Source organism: Artibeus jamaicensis, unplaced genomic scaffold, assembly GCF_021234435.1.
Source record: "Artibeus jamaicensis isolate MK-2021 breed Jamaican fruit bat unplaced genomic scaffold, CSHL_Jam_final contig_3188, whole genome shotgun sequence".
In the NCBI taxonomy this organism is placed as follows: Eukaryota; Metazoa; Chordata; class Mammalia; order Chiroptera; family Phyllostomidae; genus Artibeus; species Artibeus jamaicensis.
Genome location: NW_026521745.1, coordinates 256949 through 276506, shown reverse-complemented (window position 1 = coordinate 276506; position 19558 = coordinate 256949). Strand labels below are relative to the sequence as shown.

The 19558-nt window shown below is 42.5% G+C and overlaps 1 protein-coding gene across 3 annotated transcripts in view; it reads right to left on the bottom strand.

Annotated features, from left to right (window-relative positions):
• Window positions 1-19558, bottom strand: part of IFT88 (intraflagellar transport 88) — a 187376-nt gene that overhangs the window by 18109 nt on the left and 149709 nt on the right. For all 3 annotated transcript variants that reach the window (XM_037157650.2, XM_053663493.1, XM_053663492.1), the window contains one exon: window positions 14126-14192. In XM_037157650.2, the coding sequence (XP_037013545.1) occupies window positions 14126-14192 (67 nt within the window). The remainder of the gene's footprint in view (window positions 1-14125; window positions 14193-19558) is intronic.

Genomic DNA, 19558 nt, shown 5'->3' with positions numbered 1-19558 from the left:
ATGGAAATCACGTGGAGAGTTAGCAGGGAGAGGGAAGGAATAATGGGGGAAGAATGTACAGGGAATAAGAAGCATAAATAATAGGCACAAAATAGACAAGGGGAGGGTAAGAATGGTATAGGATATGGAGAAGCAAAGAACTTATATGTACAACCCATGGACATGACTAAGGGGAGAGTGCTGGAGGGAAAAAGGGGTGCAGGGTGGGTAGGGATAAAAAGGAGAAAAAAACTGGACAACTGTAATAGCATAATCAATAAAATATACTTTAAAAAAACATATGGGACTCTCGGCCAAGATGCAGGCATAGGTGGAAATACCCAATCTCCTCACACAACCAAATTTAAGGACAACAAAGATTTAGAAACAAAAATACAACCAAAACAGACAGAAAATTGAACTGCACTGAAGTCTGACAACAATGAACCATTCATCCAGACTGGTAAGAGGGGCGGAGTCGGCAGCCTGCAGAGAGGGGTCACGGCAGGAAAAGGTGGGGGTTAGTGGACCTGGGCTGGCTCAGGACACAAACCCAGTAAGGCTTGCAAGGCAGATGGCTGACCGAGAACACACCTTCGTGTGCAGATAAACCAGGCAAAAAAGAAAAAAAAAAAAGGGCAGTGAGACAGACTGCACAACACAGGGCCCCAGAAATAAAAAATAAAGACTAAAAGCATCAATGCAAAAAATCTTTTGGGGGTTGAGGTGCCGGAAGAGGCCCCCAGCCTCACAGGGGAGTTCAATGGGGAGAACCACAGGGTCCTCAAATGTACACGAACCCACACACACAGGAACCAGCACCAGAAGGGCCCAATTTGCTTGTAGAAAGCGGCAGAGGAGACTGGAATCCAAGAGAGAAGAACAAGCGCCATCACTCCCTCTCTGACCCCGCCCCCAAATACAGCCTCACAACCCAGCCACTGGGTTGCCCCACCCTGGTGAACACCTAGGCTCTGCCCTTCACTATGTAACAGGCGCAACCAGACCAAAACTTTATGGCTCAAGCAGAAGAACAGCTCAAAGCCCAAGAGCCAATACTTCTAAGTAACAAAGAGTTAGCCAACCTATCAGATGCACAGTTCAAAACACTGGTGATCAGGATACTCACAGAACTGGGTGATTTTAGTAGCAATTTAGATGAAAAAATGAAGGCTAAACTAAGTGAAATGAAGGAAAATGCACAGGAAACCAATAGTAATGGAAATAAAACTGAGACTAAAATCAATGGAGTGGACCAGAAGGAAGAAAAAAACAACCAAACAGAAAAGAATGAAGAAAAAAGAATTCAAAAAAATGAGGAGAGGCTTAGGGACCTCCAGGACATCTTTAAACATTCCAACATCCAAAATATAGGGGTACCAGAAGGGGAAGAGGAAGAGCAACAAGTGGAAAACTTATTTGAACAAGTAATAAAGGAGAATTTCCCCAGTCTTGAAAAGAAACAGACTTCCAGGAAGTCCAGGAAGCTCAGAGTCCCAAAGAAGTTGGGCTCAAGGAGGAACACACCAAGGCACATCATAATTACATTAGCCAAGATTAAAATCAAGGAGAGAATCCTAGAAGCAGCAAGAGATAAGGGGACAGTCACCTACAAAGAAGTTCCCATCAGACTGTCAGCTGATTTCTCAAAAGAGACTTTATAGGCAAGAAGGAGCTGGAAAGAAGTATTCCAAGTCATGAAATCCAAAGACCTACATCCAAGAGTGCTCTATCCAGCAAAGCTTTCATTTAGAATGGAAGGACAGATAAAGTGCTTCTCACATAAGGTCAAGTTCAAGGAGTTCATCATCACCTAGCCCTTATTATATGAAATGTTAAAGGGACTTATCTAAGAAAAAGAAGATTAAAAATATGAACAGTGAAAGGACAGCAAACTCACAGTTATTAACAACCACACCTAAAACAAAAGCAAACTAAAAGGACAGCTAGATCAGGAGTGGAAACAGAAATACAGATCACATGGAGGGTTAGCAACAGGGGAGTGAGAGGAGGAGAGGCTGGGGAGAAGGTACAGAGAATAAGTAGCATAGATGGTAGGTAGAAAATAGACAGGGGGAGAGCAAGAATAGTATGGGAAATGTAGAAACTAAAGAATTTGTGACACATGGACATGAACTAAAGGGGGGAATGTGGGGGGAGGTGGTGTACAGGGTGGAGGGGAATGAAGGGGGGGAATAGGACAACAGTAATGGCATAATCAATATAATATATTTTAAAAAAACATACAAAGTCTGTCCAGAAAAAGTTGTCCAGCCACTGTTAATATAATGAGAATACTTTGCATGATATATAACCTTGTAGTGAAGGAGAGTGGACTCAAATGAGCATGCGTGAACAATGACAACTTCACTGTACTAGTCATTTGGAGCTGTTGATGCCATTGAGTGACCGTGTGTACTGTGTGGCCATCGCATTCAAAGTGACTGAGTGAGTAGAGCAACAGATCTTCATCGAAATTTGCATTAAGAGAGCCTCAGGTAGGTTGCTCCTTGAGGGCAGGACAGTACTTATATGTCTATCAGGAAAGAGTCCAACTATTGTTAATATAACGAGAACAGTTCGTGCAACGTCAGTGTAACCTGGCAGCCAAGAAGAGTGGACTGGAATGTGTATGTGTGAACAATGATGACTTCACTGTACTAGTCAGTGGGGGTGGTAGGTGTTGAATGAGAGAGTGTGTTGTGTGGATGTTGCATTAAAAAATGACTAAGGGAGTAGAGCAACAAATCTGCATCAGATTTTGCATTAAGCTTGAACATTCTTCCACGGAAACTGTTCGGATGATTCAGAAGTCTTTTGGGGATGATGCAGTGAATGCAGTGCACACAAAAGTGTGGCACAAATGCTCCAAACATGGTTGAGAATGTGTTGAAAGTGACCCATGTTCTGGAAGGGCTGCAGTAAGCAGAACATCTGAGAATGATGAATGTGTACAGGCAGCAATCAACAAAGATTGGAGAACTGTGTGAAGTCCCAAGGTGCCTACTTTGAAGGGGACTGAGGCATCATTGTCCTAAGTACAATCAATGTTTCTTGTATCTTGTATCTTCTTCAATAAATGTCTCTATATTTTATAGCACATGAGTGGATACATTCTGGACAGACCCCACAGGTTTTAATCTTTAATATCATCAGTGATATTTAAAAATTCTGATGACAACTGTGCTCTGTGGCACAGGAATGGGAGACACGGTCACCACCATCAGGGCCACTGTCTGTGGTTATTTTTACCTGAAACATTTACTATAATTTCCATGATGCCACACCTCTAACACACTTTTTAAATTCAATGAGATATCTGACTTTTCTGCTTGTTCCTTATTTTATCAACTTCAGTATACTTTTAAGTGAATATTATTTTGTTTACAAAAAATGAGAAGGAAACAATAATAGCAATTGTAAAATTGCTATTATTTACTTCTCTCTCATTGCAAATAAGATTGTTTCTTGGGAGCTGCATCATCTCTAGCTTTGGGGCTTACAGTGGGAACATAGCCCCTCACAGATCAGCCAAGAAGCAGGCTGTGGAAGGAGAAAAGAGCCTAATGTCCTGCCATGGTGAGGCAACTATGCAGAACACAGTTACACCCAGGATTATTTCCCCCTCAGCATTTAGTTTATTCTCGATATTTTCTGTCATAAATAATGTGGTCAACATGTGAGTCTGTGGTGTGGACCTTCTACAGGTCTTGAGGAATATTACCAAACACACCCTAAGGGTCCCACTCACAGCTCCCACCTGTAGCATTTAGCTTATAAAGAAGGCCCACTTCCTCTCCCCACTGGATCCTGGAGAACTGGCCTTCCTAATCATACAGGTTAATTACATTTCCTTAATTATTGGTGAGGCTGCATACCTATCAGCACACACCAGAGAATGGCTGACCCTCCTGATCACCTTCCTGCATCCTACACTCATCTCTCCTTAACCGCAGGAACCTGACTTGCCTCCAGTGGTGCCCTGAGACAGCTGTCATAGTTGGGAAATAGAATGGCCCTTTTTTTCTTCCTCAACCTCAATTAATCAATACATATCTAATAATTCTTCAACTCCCTTACCACTTTCCTTAAGTTAGGAAGCTTGTCATCAAATGTCTTCATCACTTTCTTATTTTTTGAAAGTGCTACCCAAAACAAAACCTAAAAAATTCTCCCATTCTTCAGAGTGTTACAAACAGGGTTCCTTTACTATTTATTGGGGCTTCTGGTCAAGATGGCAGCATAAGTAAATATGGCTTGCCTGCTTGCACAACCACATCAAAATTACAACTAAATTATAGAACAAACATCACTTAGAATCATCAGAAATTGAGTTGAATGGAAGTCTGAAAACTACTGAGTTTTTTTAAAAATATTTTATTTATTTATCTTTAGAGGAGAAAGGAAGGAGAGAGGGAGAGAAACATCAATGTATGGTTGCCTCTCATGCATCCCCTGCTGGGAACTGTCCTGCAGGGAACCAGCCTGCAACCCCGGTATGTGCCCTGACTGGGAATCGAACCACGATTGTCTGGTTCACAGGCCCGCGCTGAAAACTACTGAGTTTTAAAAACCACATCCATCCAGACTGCTAGGAGGGGTGGAAACATAGAAAGGATTGGTACCACATCCATGAGTGGTAAATAAAAATTCAGAAGGGACATCATGGGAGTGAGGAGTCCCAGCTGTACACCAGGACCCCCAGCCTAGGGTTCCAGTGCCAGGGAGATAAGTCCCTATAACTTTTAGCTGCAAAAACCAGTGAGAATTGAGTCAGTGGGAGGAACTTCTCCAGTCCCAAGCAGTTCCTCTTAAAGAACCAACACATGGACTGAGACTCACTCCCTCTGAGCTCCAGCACTGGGGTAGCAGTTTGAAAGACACCAGTGGCATATTGAGGAGGAACTGAAGTGTCTGGCACCAAGGCAAGAGCTGGGGATAGCTTTCTCCCAGACAGAAAGGCGGGCAGAGGCCACTGCCCCTTGTCTGAGCCCTCCCTGAACAGAACCACAAAGCTGGCAGGAGGGTGCCATATCTGAGACTCCATCAACCTGGCTAACACTGTTTGCCCCACCTTGGAAATCCATTCCACCTAACTTATGGGCCCAACCAAACTGTTAATCATGACTTTTCCATATTAATGGGCTAGTCTTGGCTTATGCTTCAAATTTCCTAAAACCCATCAAACAAGAAACAGCTGTCATCAGTGAGCCCCCAGCCACTGTACACGTTGCTAAGTGGCCCCAGGCCTGGCACTAGGAGTAGCCAGCTTAGATTCATAGCTTGGGTTCTTTAGGGAAATCTCCAAATCCAGCACAAGCAGCAGCCATCTCAGACTGCATTGTAGCTCATGCTGGGTAGCCCCAGACAGAATGCAAATGGTGGCTTATGTTGGCCTGCACCACCTGGGAAGCCCCAGAGCCTGCATACCCAGTGGACAGCCACAAATCATCTCGAAACACTACCATTCTGCCCCTGCACAGCTGATCCTTCATAACAGGCAAAGGTTAGTGGTCAAAGCCAGTCCTTGCAGCTGACTGGCCTGGGAAAATCCCTCCCATTGACCTGCCAACAGCAATCAAGTTTCATCTACAAGAGGAGGTCTACTCAGCCCGTAGGGAGGGTACACGTTGAGCACTCAGATCAGGTGTGATAGGGGAGGCTGTGCCACTGAACCTTATGGGACACCTAGTACATTAGGCCACACTACCAAGACAGTCATAGCAACTCTACCTAATACACAGAAACTAACAACAGAGAGGCTGCCAAAATGAGGAGACAAAGAAACATGGCCCAAATGAAAGAACAGATAAAAATTCCAGAAAAGGAACTTAATAAACTGGGGATAAGCAATCTATCAGATGTAGAGTTCAAAACACTGGTTATAGGATGGTCAAGGAACTTAGTGAGGACCTCGACAGCATAAGAAAGATCCAGTCAGAAATGAAGGATACACTAATTGTAATAAAAGACAATTTACAGGGAAACAACAGTAGAAAGGATGATGCTGAGAATCAAATCAATGGTTTGGAACTCAAGGAAGCAAACAACCCATCAGAACAACAAGAAGAAAAAGAAATTTAAAAAACCCACCATAAGGATAGTGTAAGCAGCCTCTGGGACAACTTCAAGCATTCTAACATTCACTTCATAGGGTTGCCAGAAAGAGAAGAGAAAGAGTAAGAAATTGGAAATCTTTTTGAAAAAATAACGAAAGAAAGTTTCCCTAATTTGGCAAAGGAAGTAGATGTGTACATCCAGGGAGCACAGAGAGTCCCAAAATGAGATGGATGAAAAGAGGCTCACTCCAAGACATATCATAACTAAAATGCCGAAGGTTAAAGATAAAGGGAGAATCTTAAAAGCAGTAAGAAAAAAGCAGTTAGTTACCTAGAGGGGAATTACCATAAGACAGTCAGCTAATTTCTCAAAAGAAACTTTGCAGGCTAGAAGGGATTGGCAAGAAATATTTAAAGTCATGAAGAGTGGGGATTTACAGCCAAGATTACTCTTACCCAGCAAAGCTATCATTTAGAATCGAAGGGCAGATAAAGAGCTTCCCAGAGAAGAAAAAACTAAAGGAATTCCTCATCACCAAATCATTATTATATGAAATGTTAAAGGGACTTATTGAAGAAAAAGAAGATCAAAACTATGTTCGATAAAATGATAATAAATACACATCTATCAACAACTGAGTCTAAAAAACAACCTAGCAAACAAGAAGAGAGACAGAATCACAGATCTAGAGAAAATTTTGATGGTTGCCAGGTGGGAGGGGATGTGGGGGAATGGGCAAAGAAGTGAGGGGATTAGGGAGTACAAATAGGTAGTTAGAAAATAGCCATGGGGATGCAAAATACAGTATAGGAAATATAGAAATAAAGAACTTACACACATGACCCATGGACATGGACAACAATATGGGGATTGCCTGAGGAAGTGGGCATTACTGGGTGGAGGTGGACAAGGGAAAATTGGGACAACTACAATAGTATAATTATAAAATATAATTAAAAAAACATAGTGCCATTCCTCCTTCAAATCTCTTCTTAAGTGATTCTCTTTTGGTGAACTATAAACTCTGATTCTACTCTCCATTAGACATTAAATTTTTTTTTTTGGTCTGTGTGTCTTTCATCCCCAGGATGATATTCAGTTCAGCACCAACTAAGATGCAGTCATTAAGGAAATTACTCTCACTCCATAAGCATGAAGGAATTTTTGTTTGTTAGAAACACAAACAAACTTCAGACAGCACATTTGAGTGTGCATGAGACCTACTGTCAAATTAACTTTATAGCACAACTTGCCAGTGACCTACCCTTTGTCATGAGGAAGCTGATCTTCCTTTGCCCCACCCCTTTTGAGAGCTAAGTGGACATGGATCCAAAGTTGCTTCCCAGCCCTGCACCTGAGGAAGTCATGGCCTGTTAGGACATGTGACACAACTGCACATAACCGCACAGGGCCCTTGGCTAGGGCCCAGCTGTACTCTGAGAATGTCACCTCATGCTTATGTCATTCTAGCAGCAAGGCTCAGTTTTACTGCACCGCTCACTCCCTCCATTTGTTTCTGATAGTATTACTACCCATCACAACTGGAGAAGTCAGCTCTGACTGTTGTCACAGGCAACACTCAGGGGCAGAGGGGGCCTGTGGAGGGATCAGTGAGGATGGAAGCAAAGTAGATATTTTATTTTATTTTTACTAGACTTCACATCCTAAATGCTTAACTCAGCACTTGGCATATAAAAAGGATATGGGAGGAGAAGCTGGAAGGGGATAGGTATTTCTTGAGCAACGATGATGGTCAGAAGCTTGATAAATGCTTATTTGTTGATAGGAAGGCAGGAAGACAGGAAGGCACAGGGGAAACAACTGTATGTATAAACTATGCATACACATGCATATATTTATAGATGTATGTAATATATATAATTTACACATTTTATCACATTTAAATATATATAGTATGCATATCTGTGAAATTTTTAGACTGCATTTCCTGTGCTTTTTGTGATTTGCATATGATGGAAATTCCGAAAGAGGTGTTTGATGAATTTTTGATTAACTGCATCATCACTGGAATAAATGCTCTAATTTCCAAATTGGTAACTTCAAAAATCACCACTCGTTTGTAGATATAATTTCTAGTATTTTTGCTAAAAACCCTCTTTTGTAAACAGTAAGACAATGGTCCATGTGCTGATACTGGCCTTCATGCACAGACACACATGAGCTACAGTGTTAGAAAAAACCAAGAACAAACTCAAGCATGCATCAATCAAGCAGATGTGCACATGGACCCTCGAGATACCCAGAGGTAGGCACTAGAGTTTGTGTACTGATCACGTTCTTCTTTGTCAAAGGAATCACCCTTGCCAATACTTCCATGTGTAAACTCAGCTTCTCCTCTCAACGACCTTACCACGTAGGTCCTATGTTCATTCCCATTTGAGGAGGGAGCAGTGACAAAGAGATTAAGTAACTTGCCCAAAGTCACATAAGATGTGGTAATTTGAAAAAAGGAGTACATGGATGCTGAATGATACCAGGACTGAGGGACTAACTGCAGTGATCTGAAAATAAGGGCAGCAAGCTAAGTGTTGGAGGGAAGGGGTGCTTTCTGTTGACACAATGCCTCATCATTCTGTTATTCTCTGTCTGACAATTTGGAGGTGGCTCCGCTGTAAACAGCTGAGGTCATGTTAAGAAGAAGAGTTCAATGATAGAGAGCCTCACTGCACAGCTGTATACTTGGATTAGATAGTTGTGGTACTCTGGTCAAAAGGACTTTTCTGATCCCCACCTGGCATGACCAAAAACGTTAATGGAGAGTTAGTTGGGTGTACAGCAGGAATCAATTAAGTACTGTCTGTGGGCCCAACCTAGCCCATCCCGGTTTCTGAATGTCTAGTGAGTTAATGATGATTTATAGTGGCTGAGAAAAAGGTAAAGATGAACAGTATTTTGTGGCACATGACATTTACACAACATTCAGAATTCAGTGTCTGAATATGAAGGTGAGGACACAGCCGTGCCTGTCCACTTACATTGTCCCTGCTGTCCTGAATCCCAGTGGATGAGAGGACACAGCCCTTGAGCCTCATCCACCTACCACCTGGGCCTCTCTGAGAAGCGTGCTGATGCTTGGCTTAGCGAGCCACTGTGCCAGAGGACAGGTGACACGTTAGGTCAGAGTAGCAGTGTCGACTAACTGACACATCGCTTCAGGCTCTGACACTGAATATGCTGGCCCAACAGTGACACTGCTAACTGTCTGCTAATAGTCCTTACTAACAAAGTTCGGTGTGGTGCTGTCAGGCCTGGAAGTGTGGAGTAGCCGGGTGTCCAGAACAGTTTCTCCTGAGATTTCTGCAGTGCAGCGGGTTCCTACATGGGATGGAGCTGATGGGCGTGACAGTCTTGAGAAGCAGGAGTCCCCAGCCCCAGCAGTGGTTGAAGGCTTTTTTTCATCCTGCGCAGACTCACTCTCTCCTCCCAGGAGATCACCTACATTCTGTTGATTTGATTCTCGGAATTTGGCTCTATTTACATAGATTTTCTATCTTCCCTCCTTAGATAGTGATCTTTTGTCCCTTCATATGTTGTGGACACTGTGGCACCATTGGGGCCCAGCAAAACTACGTAAAGGTATTCTAGGCAAAGAACTTGCCCACCGTTGACTACAGTTGTAAAATAAAACTTTGTTTTTTAAGATAAAAAATGTGTTTACAATGTACTTTATAAAAGATGTTCTTCAAAAAGTTGAACTTGAAGTGAATTTCTGTTCACTGAGTCATAATATCCTATAATTTTCATTATAAAATTATTTTGGTATAAAACTGAGATACATTTTTATAGAAAAAGTTCACAGCCAAGACATAATAAAAATTAAATAGAAAATACAGCAAAACATTAAGTTTCACGTGGAGTAAACAAAAGACAATTTTGAAATGTAAATTTAGCAGCACAGCACTGAACGCGAGGCACGTACACCAGCAACATGCTAACAGACTGATGCCACATGGAAGGCTCTGTGTCTTGAGGACAGGAACATGTGAGAAGCAGAGGTGGTCTGTGGTTTCCTGGCCTCTGAATGTAGCTAGAATGCCACGCGGGAGCTGAGTTCCACTGTGTCCGTGTGTGTGTCACTACTGAGACTATAAACTTCAAGGACACAGCTCTCCTTATAGGAGCTGACTCAACTTTTCTTCTGAACTGAGTGACGTTTGGCACTGAGATGCTAAAACCTTAGCCCAAAATTGTGCATTTAAAATGGAAATACATCATTACTTCAAGTAGTTAAAACAAATTCATTTCATTTAAGTACATTCTATTTTGAAAGCAAACTGACGTGCTAACAATCCTGGAATGGATATTCGAAATTCTACACCAGGCAGTACTACATTTCAGTGCAATTTGTATCAAGTAATAATCACAGCAGCTGCACTTATTCAGTACCAGTGCACACCCAGTGCAGTGCAGCCCTCTGTGGGTTGTGCGTGTAATGCTCATTCCAGCTTGGCTGTGATAGATTCAGGACAAGGCTAAGGTTAGATCGATAGACCGCCAAACACTGTGGTTTTAAACTTCGTGATTTATAGATACTCTATCACACTGAATCCTGTATCATCTCACTGAAGATACAGCAGTGGTTCTTAAAGCATGGTCCCAGGGCCAGCTGGGACCTTGTCAGAAATGCAGATTCCTGGCCCATCACAGACTGACTGACTGACTCAGAAGCTCCCACTGAAGGGGGAAGAAGCTAAGGTTTACTGAGAAAATTAACAGCAAAAATCAGGCTGCCAGGAGACTAGTCTAATCTACAAAAATAGAACAATTTCCAAGGGCCCTTGAGCATATCAGAAATAGCTATTTTATAATATATAAACAAATAATGATGATGCATTTTAGTTTCCCGTGGTCCTCTGTCCTGGGCAATGCTCTAGAAGTCAAGTTCCAGGCACTGCAATTAAATTATTATACTTAAACTAGCTTAAGGCTGGCCTCATTTCAATTCACACAATTGAACTGTGCATCTAATCCAGGCTGAAAGGCCAAATATTTCCATGTTAAGCTAGAAATGTGCATGTCTAGGTTTTATACATTAGAGGTCAGAGATGGGTGAGATTGGGGCTCCCTTTATGTGGCATTCCTGGGCATTCCTGAATGATAAGTGGATAAGGGACAGCCTTGTAGAGTGATTGGTGCTGTTGTGGAGTGTGGGTACATTCAGTGTGCTGCGGCGTGCTGGGGGGCACAAGGGGAAAGAGAGGAGATAGGAAGAGAGGGGGCCACAGCATGATACACTCAGACTTTGAAGCCAGAGACAGCCTTATCCTGGGCCTGTGCTGAGAACTAGAGAAAGGAGGCAGAAAATATGATTCCTGTCATCAAAAAGGCCTCCACCTTGGGCTTCAGGATGAAGCCTCTTCCAAATAAGGAACAGAGAGGCAAATGGCAGGGAAATCAGGCAAGTCTCCCGGGAAGAAGAAACTGTTTAGAGCCTTCAACTTGGGCCAAGAACATGGGAACATGAAACCCGGATTATAAAAACGTGTCCACACCACAGTTTCTACTCCCTAATGCCCTGCGGTTAGAAAGGACTTATTTGTGCTGGATGGAAGTGGACTAGATGAAGGGAGGAAAACTTACTAAAAGCAAGCAGCAGCGGGGGACCCAGAACGAGGAGATGACTTCCTAACAGAGGCCTCTCTGCACGTGGAGTCAGATCAGGCAGCTCCTTCTCCTGACACGTCAGCCTTGGTCTCACCAACCAGACTTTGCTCTGAGGTACAGCACAGTCCCAGAAGTATTAGGAAAAGGGTGTCCTAGGAAGGCTGAGCCACACTTCATGTTAGAGGACCTGTTACCTTGGTGGCCCCTGAGGTGCACCTCAACCTCTCTGATGTTTCCGAGAGGCAGGGCATTGGAGCTGGCCTGAGGATAATTTCTTGGGACTTTGGTTAAACCTCAACATACTCAACTGTTCTGGGCTTGCCCTGGCATCCTGTTAGGAGGTCGTGATGTTCCTGAAGCAAATTTTCAAAGTGAATACATCGGGGTTAACACTGGACACATTTCATGAGGTACCAGGGAAGGCTGTTGCTATTTAGGGAGGGACTGGTTGGTGACTCTGAACTTAAGACTTTTAGAGGAAATGTAGAATCCTTAGAGGATGAATCTGGTCCCAGAATTTTAGTAAATAATGAATACTTCCTTAGGGGTTATTCAAAACAATTATTCTCTAGTGGGACACTCCATTTCAAAAGAGCTCACAGCGGGGACAACCGCTTCCGAAGAGCGAGGGTGCACCAGCAGCAGCACCTTCCCAGGGCTTCTTTAGCTGGTCCACTGACTTCTCGGATGGTCAGTGCATTTTGGGCACATATAGGTCCATGATCCGTCATCCACAATTCCAGATAGAGAGATCTGAAAGCCATGTGTCCAGGTGGCAGTATGGAAACTTCTTGGGCATAAAACCTAACTTGCCCTCAAGTGATTTTTAGCCATTATTTACTATAAATGTAAATATTCATGTTTCACTAAATTATTATTTTATTCAGCGATGAGGTACTTTCATGAGAATTCCACACTCTATGGCTAATGCACCATATTACCTTTCTAAACTCCAAAAAAATGCTAAGTTCCACAGTATACCTGCCCCTGAGGCTTGGAGAGGGGCTGTGGGCCGCGACTGCTGTCTCAGGCTTACAGACAACTGCAGGGGCCCGTTCCTCAGACCTGGAGTGCGGTTACATCCAACCCCAGACAATCAAAGGCATATGGTAAAACATGAGCGGGGTGGCGGGTGTGTGGCAAAACTGAGGTACAGCTGAGGGCCAGGGGCCAGTATGGGGACACTGGTGTCATTATGACCAGGAGTCTGATGAGACAGGAGGTGGCTGGTCCTTGAGCAACACTTCCTGTGACCTGAGGGTTACTCAGTCAGGACTAGGAGATTCAGGGGGAGATGCTGGACTGAGTCTTGGAGGGTCAGGCTGTCTTGCTAGAACTAGAGGCACCAACGACTAACCACCTAATGTACTCGGTGAAGCAGATCTCTGACTTCTATCAGCAGCCATTGTCCCCGGTGTAGCCGCCAGTCCCGAATCTTAGGGACACGGATCCCTGTCTCAGTTGTGGCAGCCCCCTCAGCACCAGAACCTTGTGTGTCTTTCCAGCTACATTTGACTTTTCTAGAGCACAGGAGTCACTGTTTTACTCCTCTCTGTGTTCTTGGCACTAAACACAGTGTTGGGCACCAAGGACGCATACTGTAAAGCTTGTGGAGTAATGAAAGGCCTGCCTAACTAAGGGTCACTCACTCCTTGCTTGCCCGTACAAATAGGTCTGACAGAACGTAGCTAGTCTGGGTCCCATATGCATGACCCGGCTAAGTACGAATGTGAGAGAATGGAGCTGTGTTTAATCTGTCCCATTTGGCATTTAGTTGTCTCACAGTTTCCCTAAAACCACCAAATATCTATTAAATTTAACTTCAACTATCCCCTGAAGTAGAGAAAGAAGGTAGATTTTGTTGATGGGAAAAAGGGAAGGAAGACTTGCCAAGCCAACCTTCTTATTAAGTGATGATGTCATGGGTGGTTACAAAGTCAAGGACTTTGGAGATGCAAACTACTTTAGAAATCACCAGCATCCTCCAGGATTTAGGATTGCTCCAAAGGCACATGGTTGTCACAATCAAGACAAGAACGAGAACCGTGCCCCTCAGGTCCTAGATTGGTACCGTTTTCTACACTGAAAGTGAGGCTAAAGACCCAGGACTGTCTGTACTCTAAGACCATCTTACTTCTCATGATACTTCCTTAAAATGTAACATTACAAATTTTACACAGTAAAACCTCATTAAATCTATAATAATTTATCCAACTTGAACTCATTTGTTATGTAATTAGCAGAAACGGGTATAGTTAAGAACTAAAATCACTAATATTTATACTCAATTTACATATCAGACTGTCTGCCTGCAAAATTAGTTAGAATAAGTGAGGTTTTACTGTGCATACAGCAAACAAGCACACAAACAAACAGATAGAGGACACTTTTGGATTGTTTTAAAATGTTTCCAGAAGCCCATGTACTAATCTAGAACTTCAAGATGACAGAAAGTACTCACCACTGCCAGCACTACTTTCTCTCTTGCTACGGGAACCTCCGATGCCATCTCTGCCAGACTTTATGCGCTGGAACAAGAAGAAGGTGTGTTTAAAAAAAATAACTGATATTCCTTCAAAGTTGAATACAACTAAATGCTGATTTTTATTTTTTTAATTTTTACTTTTTATTTTTTAAAAGATTTTACTTATTTATCTTTAGAGGTGAAGGGAAGGAGAGAAGGAGAGAAATATTAATGTATGGTTGCCTCTCATGTGTCCCTTGCTGGGAACTGGCCTGTAACCTAGGCATGTGCCCTGACTGGGAATCGAACTGCAATCTTTTGGTTTGCAGGCCCGCGCTCAATCCACTGAGCTACACCAGCCAGGGCTAAATGCTGATTTTTAAATTAGTGTTATTATGTGACTCTGAGACTGACTTCTCCAATTTCCTGAAAGCTGGGATGAAATTGATTGTTACCCGAGTTGGTTATGTAGAAATAAAAACTACATTGTTTTGTAAGTCAGAGGTTCAAAGCCTGCCTTCCAACATTCTGAGTGATCAGTCCTTGTCACACATTCAAATGGCACTTACACTTCAAACTGCAGTGTGACCACCAGTTATACAAACATCCTAAAAACGAAATAATCTCTTAATGTGAAGTTCAGGTTTGAACAGAACCGTTAAGAAGGGGGTGGGGTGGAAGGGTAGAGAATCTACAAAAAGGCTATTTCCTGCATTGGTCCTACTGTACAATGATTGGACCTAAACTATTACAGGGGAAAAAGGAAAACAGGCTTTTGAAATTTCATTTCTACCATAAATGCACTATTAAAATCTCACAAATGCCTAATCTGTTCAACAGAATACTTTCTTAGACAAAAATTCCTTAAAACACAAGAAATACTGCCTTGAACTGTCTTAAACCTTAGGTTTCCTTTTACATTGTATTGTTATTTGTGTTTGTCTTCGATGTTAAAATTTTCGTCTCAACACTAAAACTGTGTCAGTCACACTGCAAGATTGTTTAGATACAGCGAACAGAAACACACAAGTTCTGATATTTTCTGTACAATTGAATACAAATTTTTTAAAGTATATTTCATTGATTATGCAATTACGGTTGTCCCAATTTTTTCTCCCCTTTATCCCCCTCCTCCTGCACTGCCCCTTCCACCCTCTAGCACTCCCCCCACTTTAGTTCATGTCCATGGGTCATACCTGTAAGTTCTTTGGCTTCGCCATTTCCCATACTATTCTTGCCCTCCCCGTCTATTTTGTACCTACCATTTACGCTCAGTTTTTGTATCTTTCCCCCCTTTCTCCTCCTCCCGCTGATAATCCTCCATGTGATCTCCATTTCTGTGAATCTGTTCCTGTTCTAGTGGTTTGCTTAGTTTGATTTTGTTTTTTTTTTAGGTTCAGTTGATAGCTGTGAGATTATTGCCATTTCACTGTTCATACTTTTCATCATCTTCTTTTTCTTAGATAAGACCCTCTGACATTTCATATAATAAGGGCTTGGTGATGATGACTCCTTGAACTTGACCTTATCTGGGAAGCACTTTATCTGCCCTTCCATTTTAAATGAAAGCTTTGTTGGATAGAGTTATCTTGGATGCAGGTCCTTACCTTTCATGACTTCGAATACTTCTTTTCAGCTTCTTGCCTGCAAGGTTTCTTTTGAGAAATAAGGTGATAGTCTAATGGGAACTCCTTTGTAGGTAGCTCTCTCCATTTCTCTTGCTGTTTTTAAAATTCTCTCCTTATCTTTAATCTTGGCTGACTTAATTATGATGGGTCTTTTGGTGTGCTCCTCCTTGGGTCCAACTTCTTGGGGACTCTCTGGGTTTCCTGGATTTCCTGGAAGTCTATTTCCTTCACCAGATTGGGGAAATTTCCCTTCATTATTTTTTCAAACAAGTTTTCAACATCTTGCTCTTCCTCTTCTCCTTCCAGCAATCCTGTGATTCGGATGTTATAATGCTTAAAGTTGTCCCAGAGGTTCCTAAGCCTCTTCTCATTTTTTGCATTCTTATTTCTTCACTCTGTTCTCATTGAATGTTTATTTTTTCCTTCTGCTCCAAACCATTGATCTGAATCCCAGTTTCCTTCTCTTCACTGTTGGTTCCCTGTATATTTTCCTTTATCTCATGTGTAGCCTTCACTTCTTCCTTCAGTTTGCACCCAAGCTCAATCAACTCTGCAAGCATCCTGGTTACTAGTGTTTTTAACTCTTCATCAGACAGGTTGTCTTTCTCCCAGTCACTAGTTTTGTTTCTGGAGTTTTGATCTGTTCTTTCATTTGGGCCATATTTCTTTGACTCCAGGTACCTGTTATGTGGTAAGGCGCGGAGCCTTAGGTATCTTCCAGGGCGGGGTAACCCCCTTTGCTGTGTTGTGGTGCTGTGTGTGAGGGAGGGGTCAGAGAGGGAACAACTGTTTGCTCTGCTCGCATCCCATTTCCTGTAACTTCCCTCGCTTCCCCCAATTGGATTATGCCCTTTCAGGTGCTGAATCACAGGTGGGTGGATTTGTGTACGTTCTAAAACCTTGGGGGTCTCTCCAACTAACTCTCTTGTGAGGATAGGAGTTTCTCCCTCTGCCATAACCCTCACATATTTTTTACAGCGTGGGGTTTTGAATCTTTAGTTTCCCTGCACTGAAACCCTAGGTTTCACAGTCTGTCATGCTTCCTTCCCCCACTGTTCCTTTCAGCTTGTCTGTGAGAGACTGTGGGATTGCCTGCATGGTCTGCTGCGTTGCTTTGCCACACATCCTCTCTGCCTCAGCTGCCAGTCTCTGCCCCTCCTATGGTCTGGATGAATGCTTCTTTAACTCCTTGATTGTTGGACTTCCATGCAAATGATTTTCTGGCAGTTCTGGGTGTTCTTTTTTTTTTTTAATTGGTTGTTATCCTTCTTTTGGTTGTGTGAGGAAGCAAAGTGTTTCTGCCTACGCCTTCATTTTGGCCGGAACTCCCTGAGTCAAAAAATTTTAACACAGGCTGGTGTCTTATTTAGATCTTTAATTATAGAAACATACTTTTGTATTTATTTCAAAGGACAATTATTTATTCTCTCAGCACTGACAACTCCCCAGATATTAATAAATTACCAGTTCATAGATGAGGCTATTGATATTATGGTTTGCTGGGAAGAAAAATATTCTCTTCAATAATAATTCAAAGAATTCCGCCAAGATGAAGGGATAGGTGGATATGCCATGCTTCCTCACACAACCAAGTTTAGAGACAACTAAATATTAGCAACAGAAAACACAGCCAGAACACAGAAAATTGAACTTTTCGGAAGTCTGATAACAACAAATTCTTCAGCCTGACTGGTAAGAGGGGCGAAACCACCAGCTGGCGGAGTGAAGTTGCATAGGAAAACTCGGTCAGATGGACTCAGGCGCGCAGATCCCAGGTGTGGGGTTGCAAAGGGCAGACCCAGTGAGCTACCCAGTGAGCAACCAGCAGACCCAGAGAGGGCGCAGGGTGGCGGTTGACTGTGGACTGTGCATTTGTGAGAAGATAGACCAGCGAAAGAGTGGGTGGTGAGATGGGACCGAGCAGGCCCCAGCAGCAAGAGGCAGCAGAGGGGGCCGCTATTTCCCTGCACTGACCCCGCCCCCACATACAGCTTCACAACCCAGTGACCTGGGCGGCCCCGCCCTGGTGAACACCTAAGGCTCCACTCCTCATACATAACAGGCATGAACAGACCAAAAATGGCTCAAGCAGATCTCAAACCCCCAGAGCCCATAACTCTAAGCGACGAAGAAATCGCAAAACTTTCAGATGAACAGTTCAAAACACTGGTGATCAGGATGCTCACAGAACTGGTTGATTTTAGTCACAAATTAGAGGAACACATGAAGGCTAAGCTAATTGAAATGAAGGGAATTGCACAGGAAACCAATAGTGATGAAAAAGAAACTGGGACTCAAATCAAGGGAGTGAACCAGAAGGAAGAAAAAAATGACCAAACAGGAAAATATGAAGAAACAAGAATTCAAAAAAATTAGGAGAGACTTAGGAACCTCCAGGACATCTTTAAATGCTCCAACATCCAAATTATAGGGGTACCAGAAGGGGGAAAGGAACTGCCAACAGTGGAAAACTTATTTGAACAAATAATAAAGGAGAATTTCCCCAATCTGGCAAAGGAAATAGACTTCCAGTAAATCCAGGAAGCTCAGAGAGTCCCAAAGAAGTTGGACCCAAGAAGGAACACACCAAGGCACATCATAATTACATTAGCCAAGATTAAAATGAAGGAGAGAATCCTAGAAGCAGCAAGAGCTAAGGGGACAGTCACCTACAAAGGAATCCCCATCAGACTGTCAGCAGATTTCTCAAAAGAGAACTTACAGGCAAGAAGGGGCTGGGAAGAGGTATTCCAAGTCATAAAATCCAAAGACCTACAACCAAGATTACTCTCTCCAGAAAAACTTTTATTTAGAATGGAAGGACAGATAAAGTGCTTCTCAGATAAGATCAAATTCAAGGAGTTCATCATCACCAAGACTTCATTATCTGAAATGTTAAAGGGACATATCTAAGAAAAAGAAGATTAAAAATATGAACAGTGAAAGGACAGCAAACTCACAGTTATTAACAACCACACCTAAAACAAAAGCAAACTAAAAGGACAGCTAGATCAGGAGCGGAAACATAGAAATGAAGATCTCATGGAGGGTTAGGAACAGGGGGGTGGGAGGAGGAGAAGGGGGGAGAAGGTACAGAGAATAAGTAGCATAGACGATAGGTAAAAAATAGATGGGAGGGTAAGAATAGTATGGGAAATATAGAATCTAAAGAACTTGAGACACATGGTCATAAACTAAAGGGGGGGAATGGTGGGGGCAGGGGGTGCAGGGTGGAGGGGAATGAAGGAGGGAAATAGAACAACTGTAATGGCATAATCAATAAAATAAAAAATAATAATTCAAGACTTATTTCTATAAAATGAAACATTCTCCTAAAACTTAGGATTTTAAGATATAAAAAAATACTGAAGTTATGTTCCATTAAAGAAAAAGAAAGAAACCTGTCTTGAAACCCCGCTTGTCCCCTTGCTTTTCTAAAAAAAGAAAATCTAAAAATTATGACCAAAACAAAACTTAAATACCTACAATCAGATTTTATTTCACAATTTGGCTTTCATTTGTCCAATTAATCATCTCCAAAGTATCTAAAAGATAATGCAAAATAATTAAGCTCATAAAAACAAATGTATACACAGCTTGACATTTTTCTAATCAAGTGTGAGCACAGATTTTGTGTCCTACTTAACATGTAGAAAGGTGAGCACCTTCTATGTCCACTGCTTTCTTTACCTGAGTACCTTGCTCTGTTCCTTGCTGTGGTGGACCAAAAAAAAAAAAGTGGGTTGGCAGGCACACACTAAACCTGACAAGCCCAGGGAAGGCCTTCATGGCAGCCTTACAA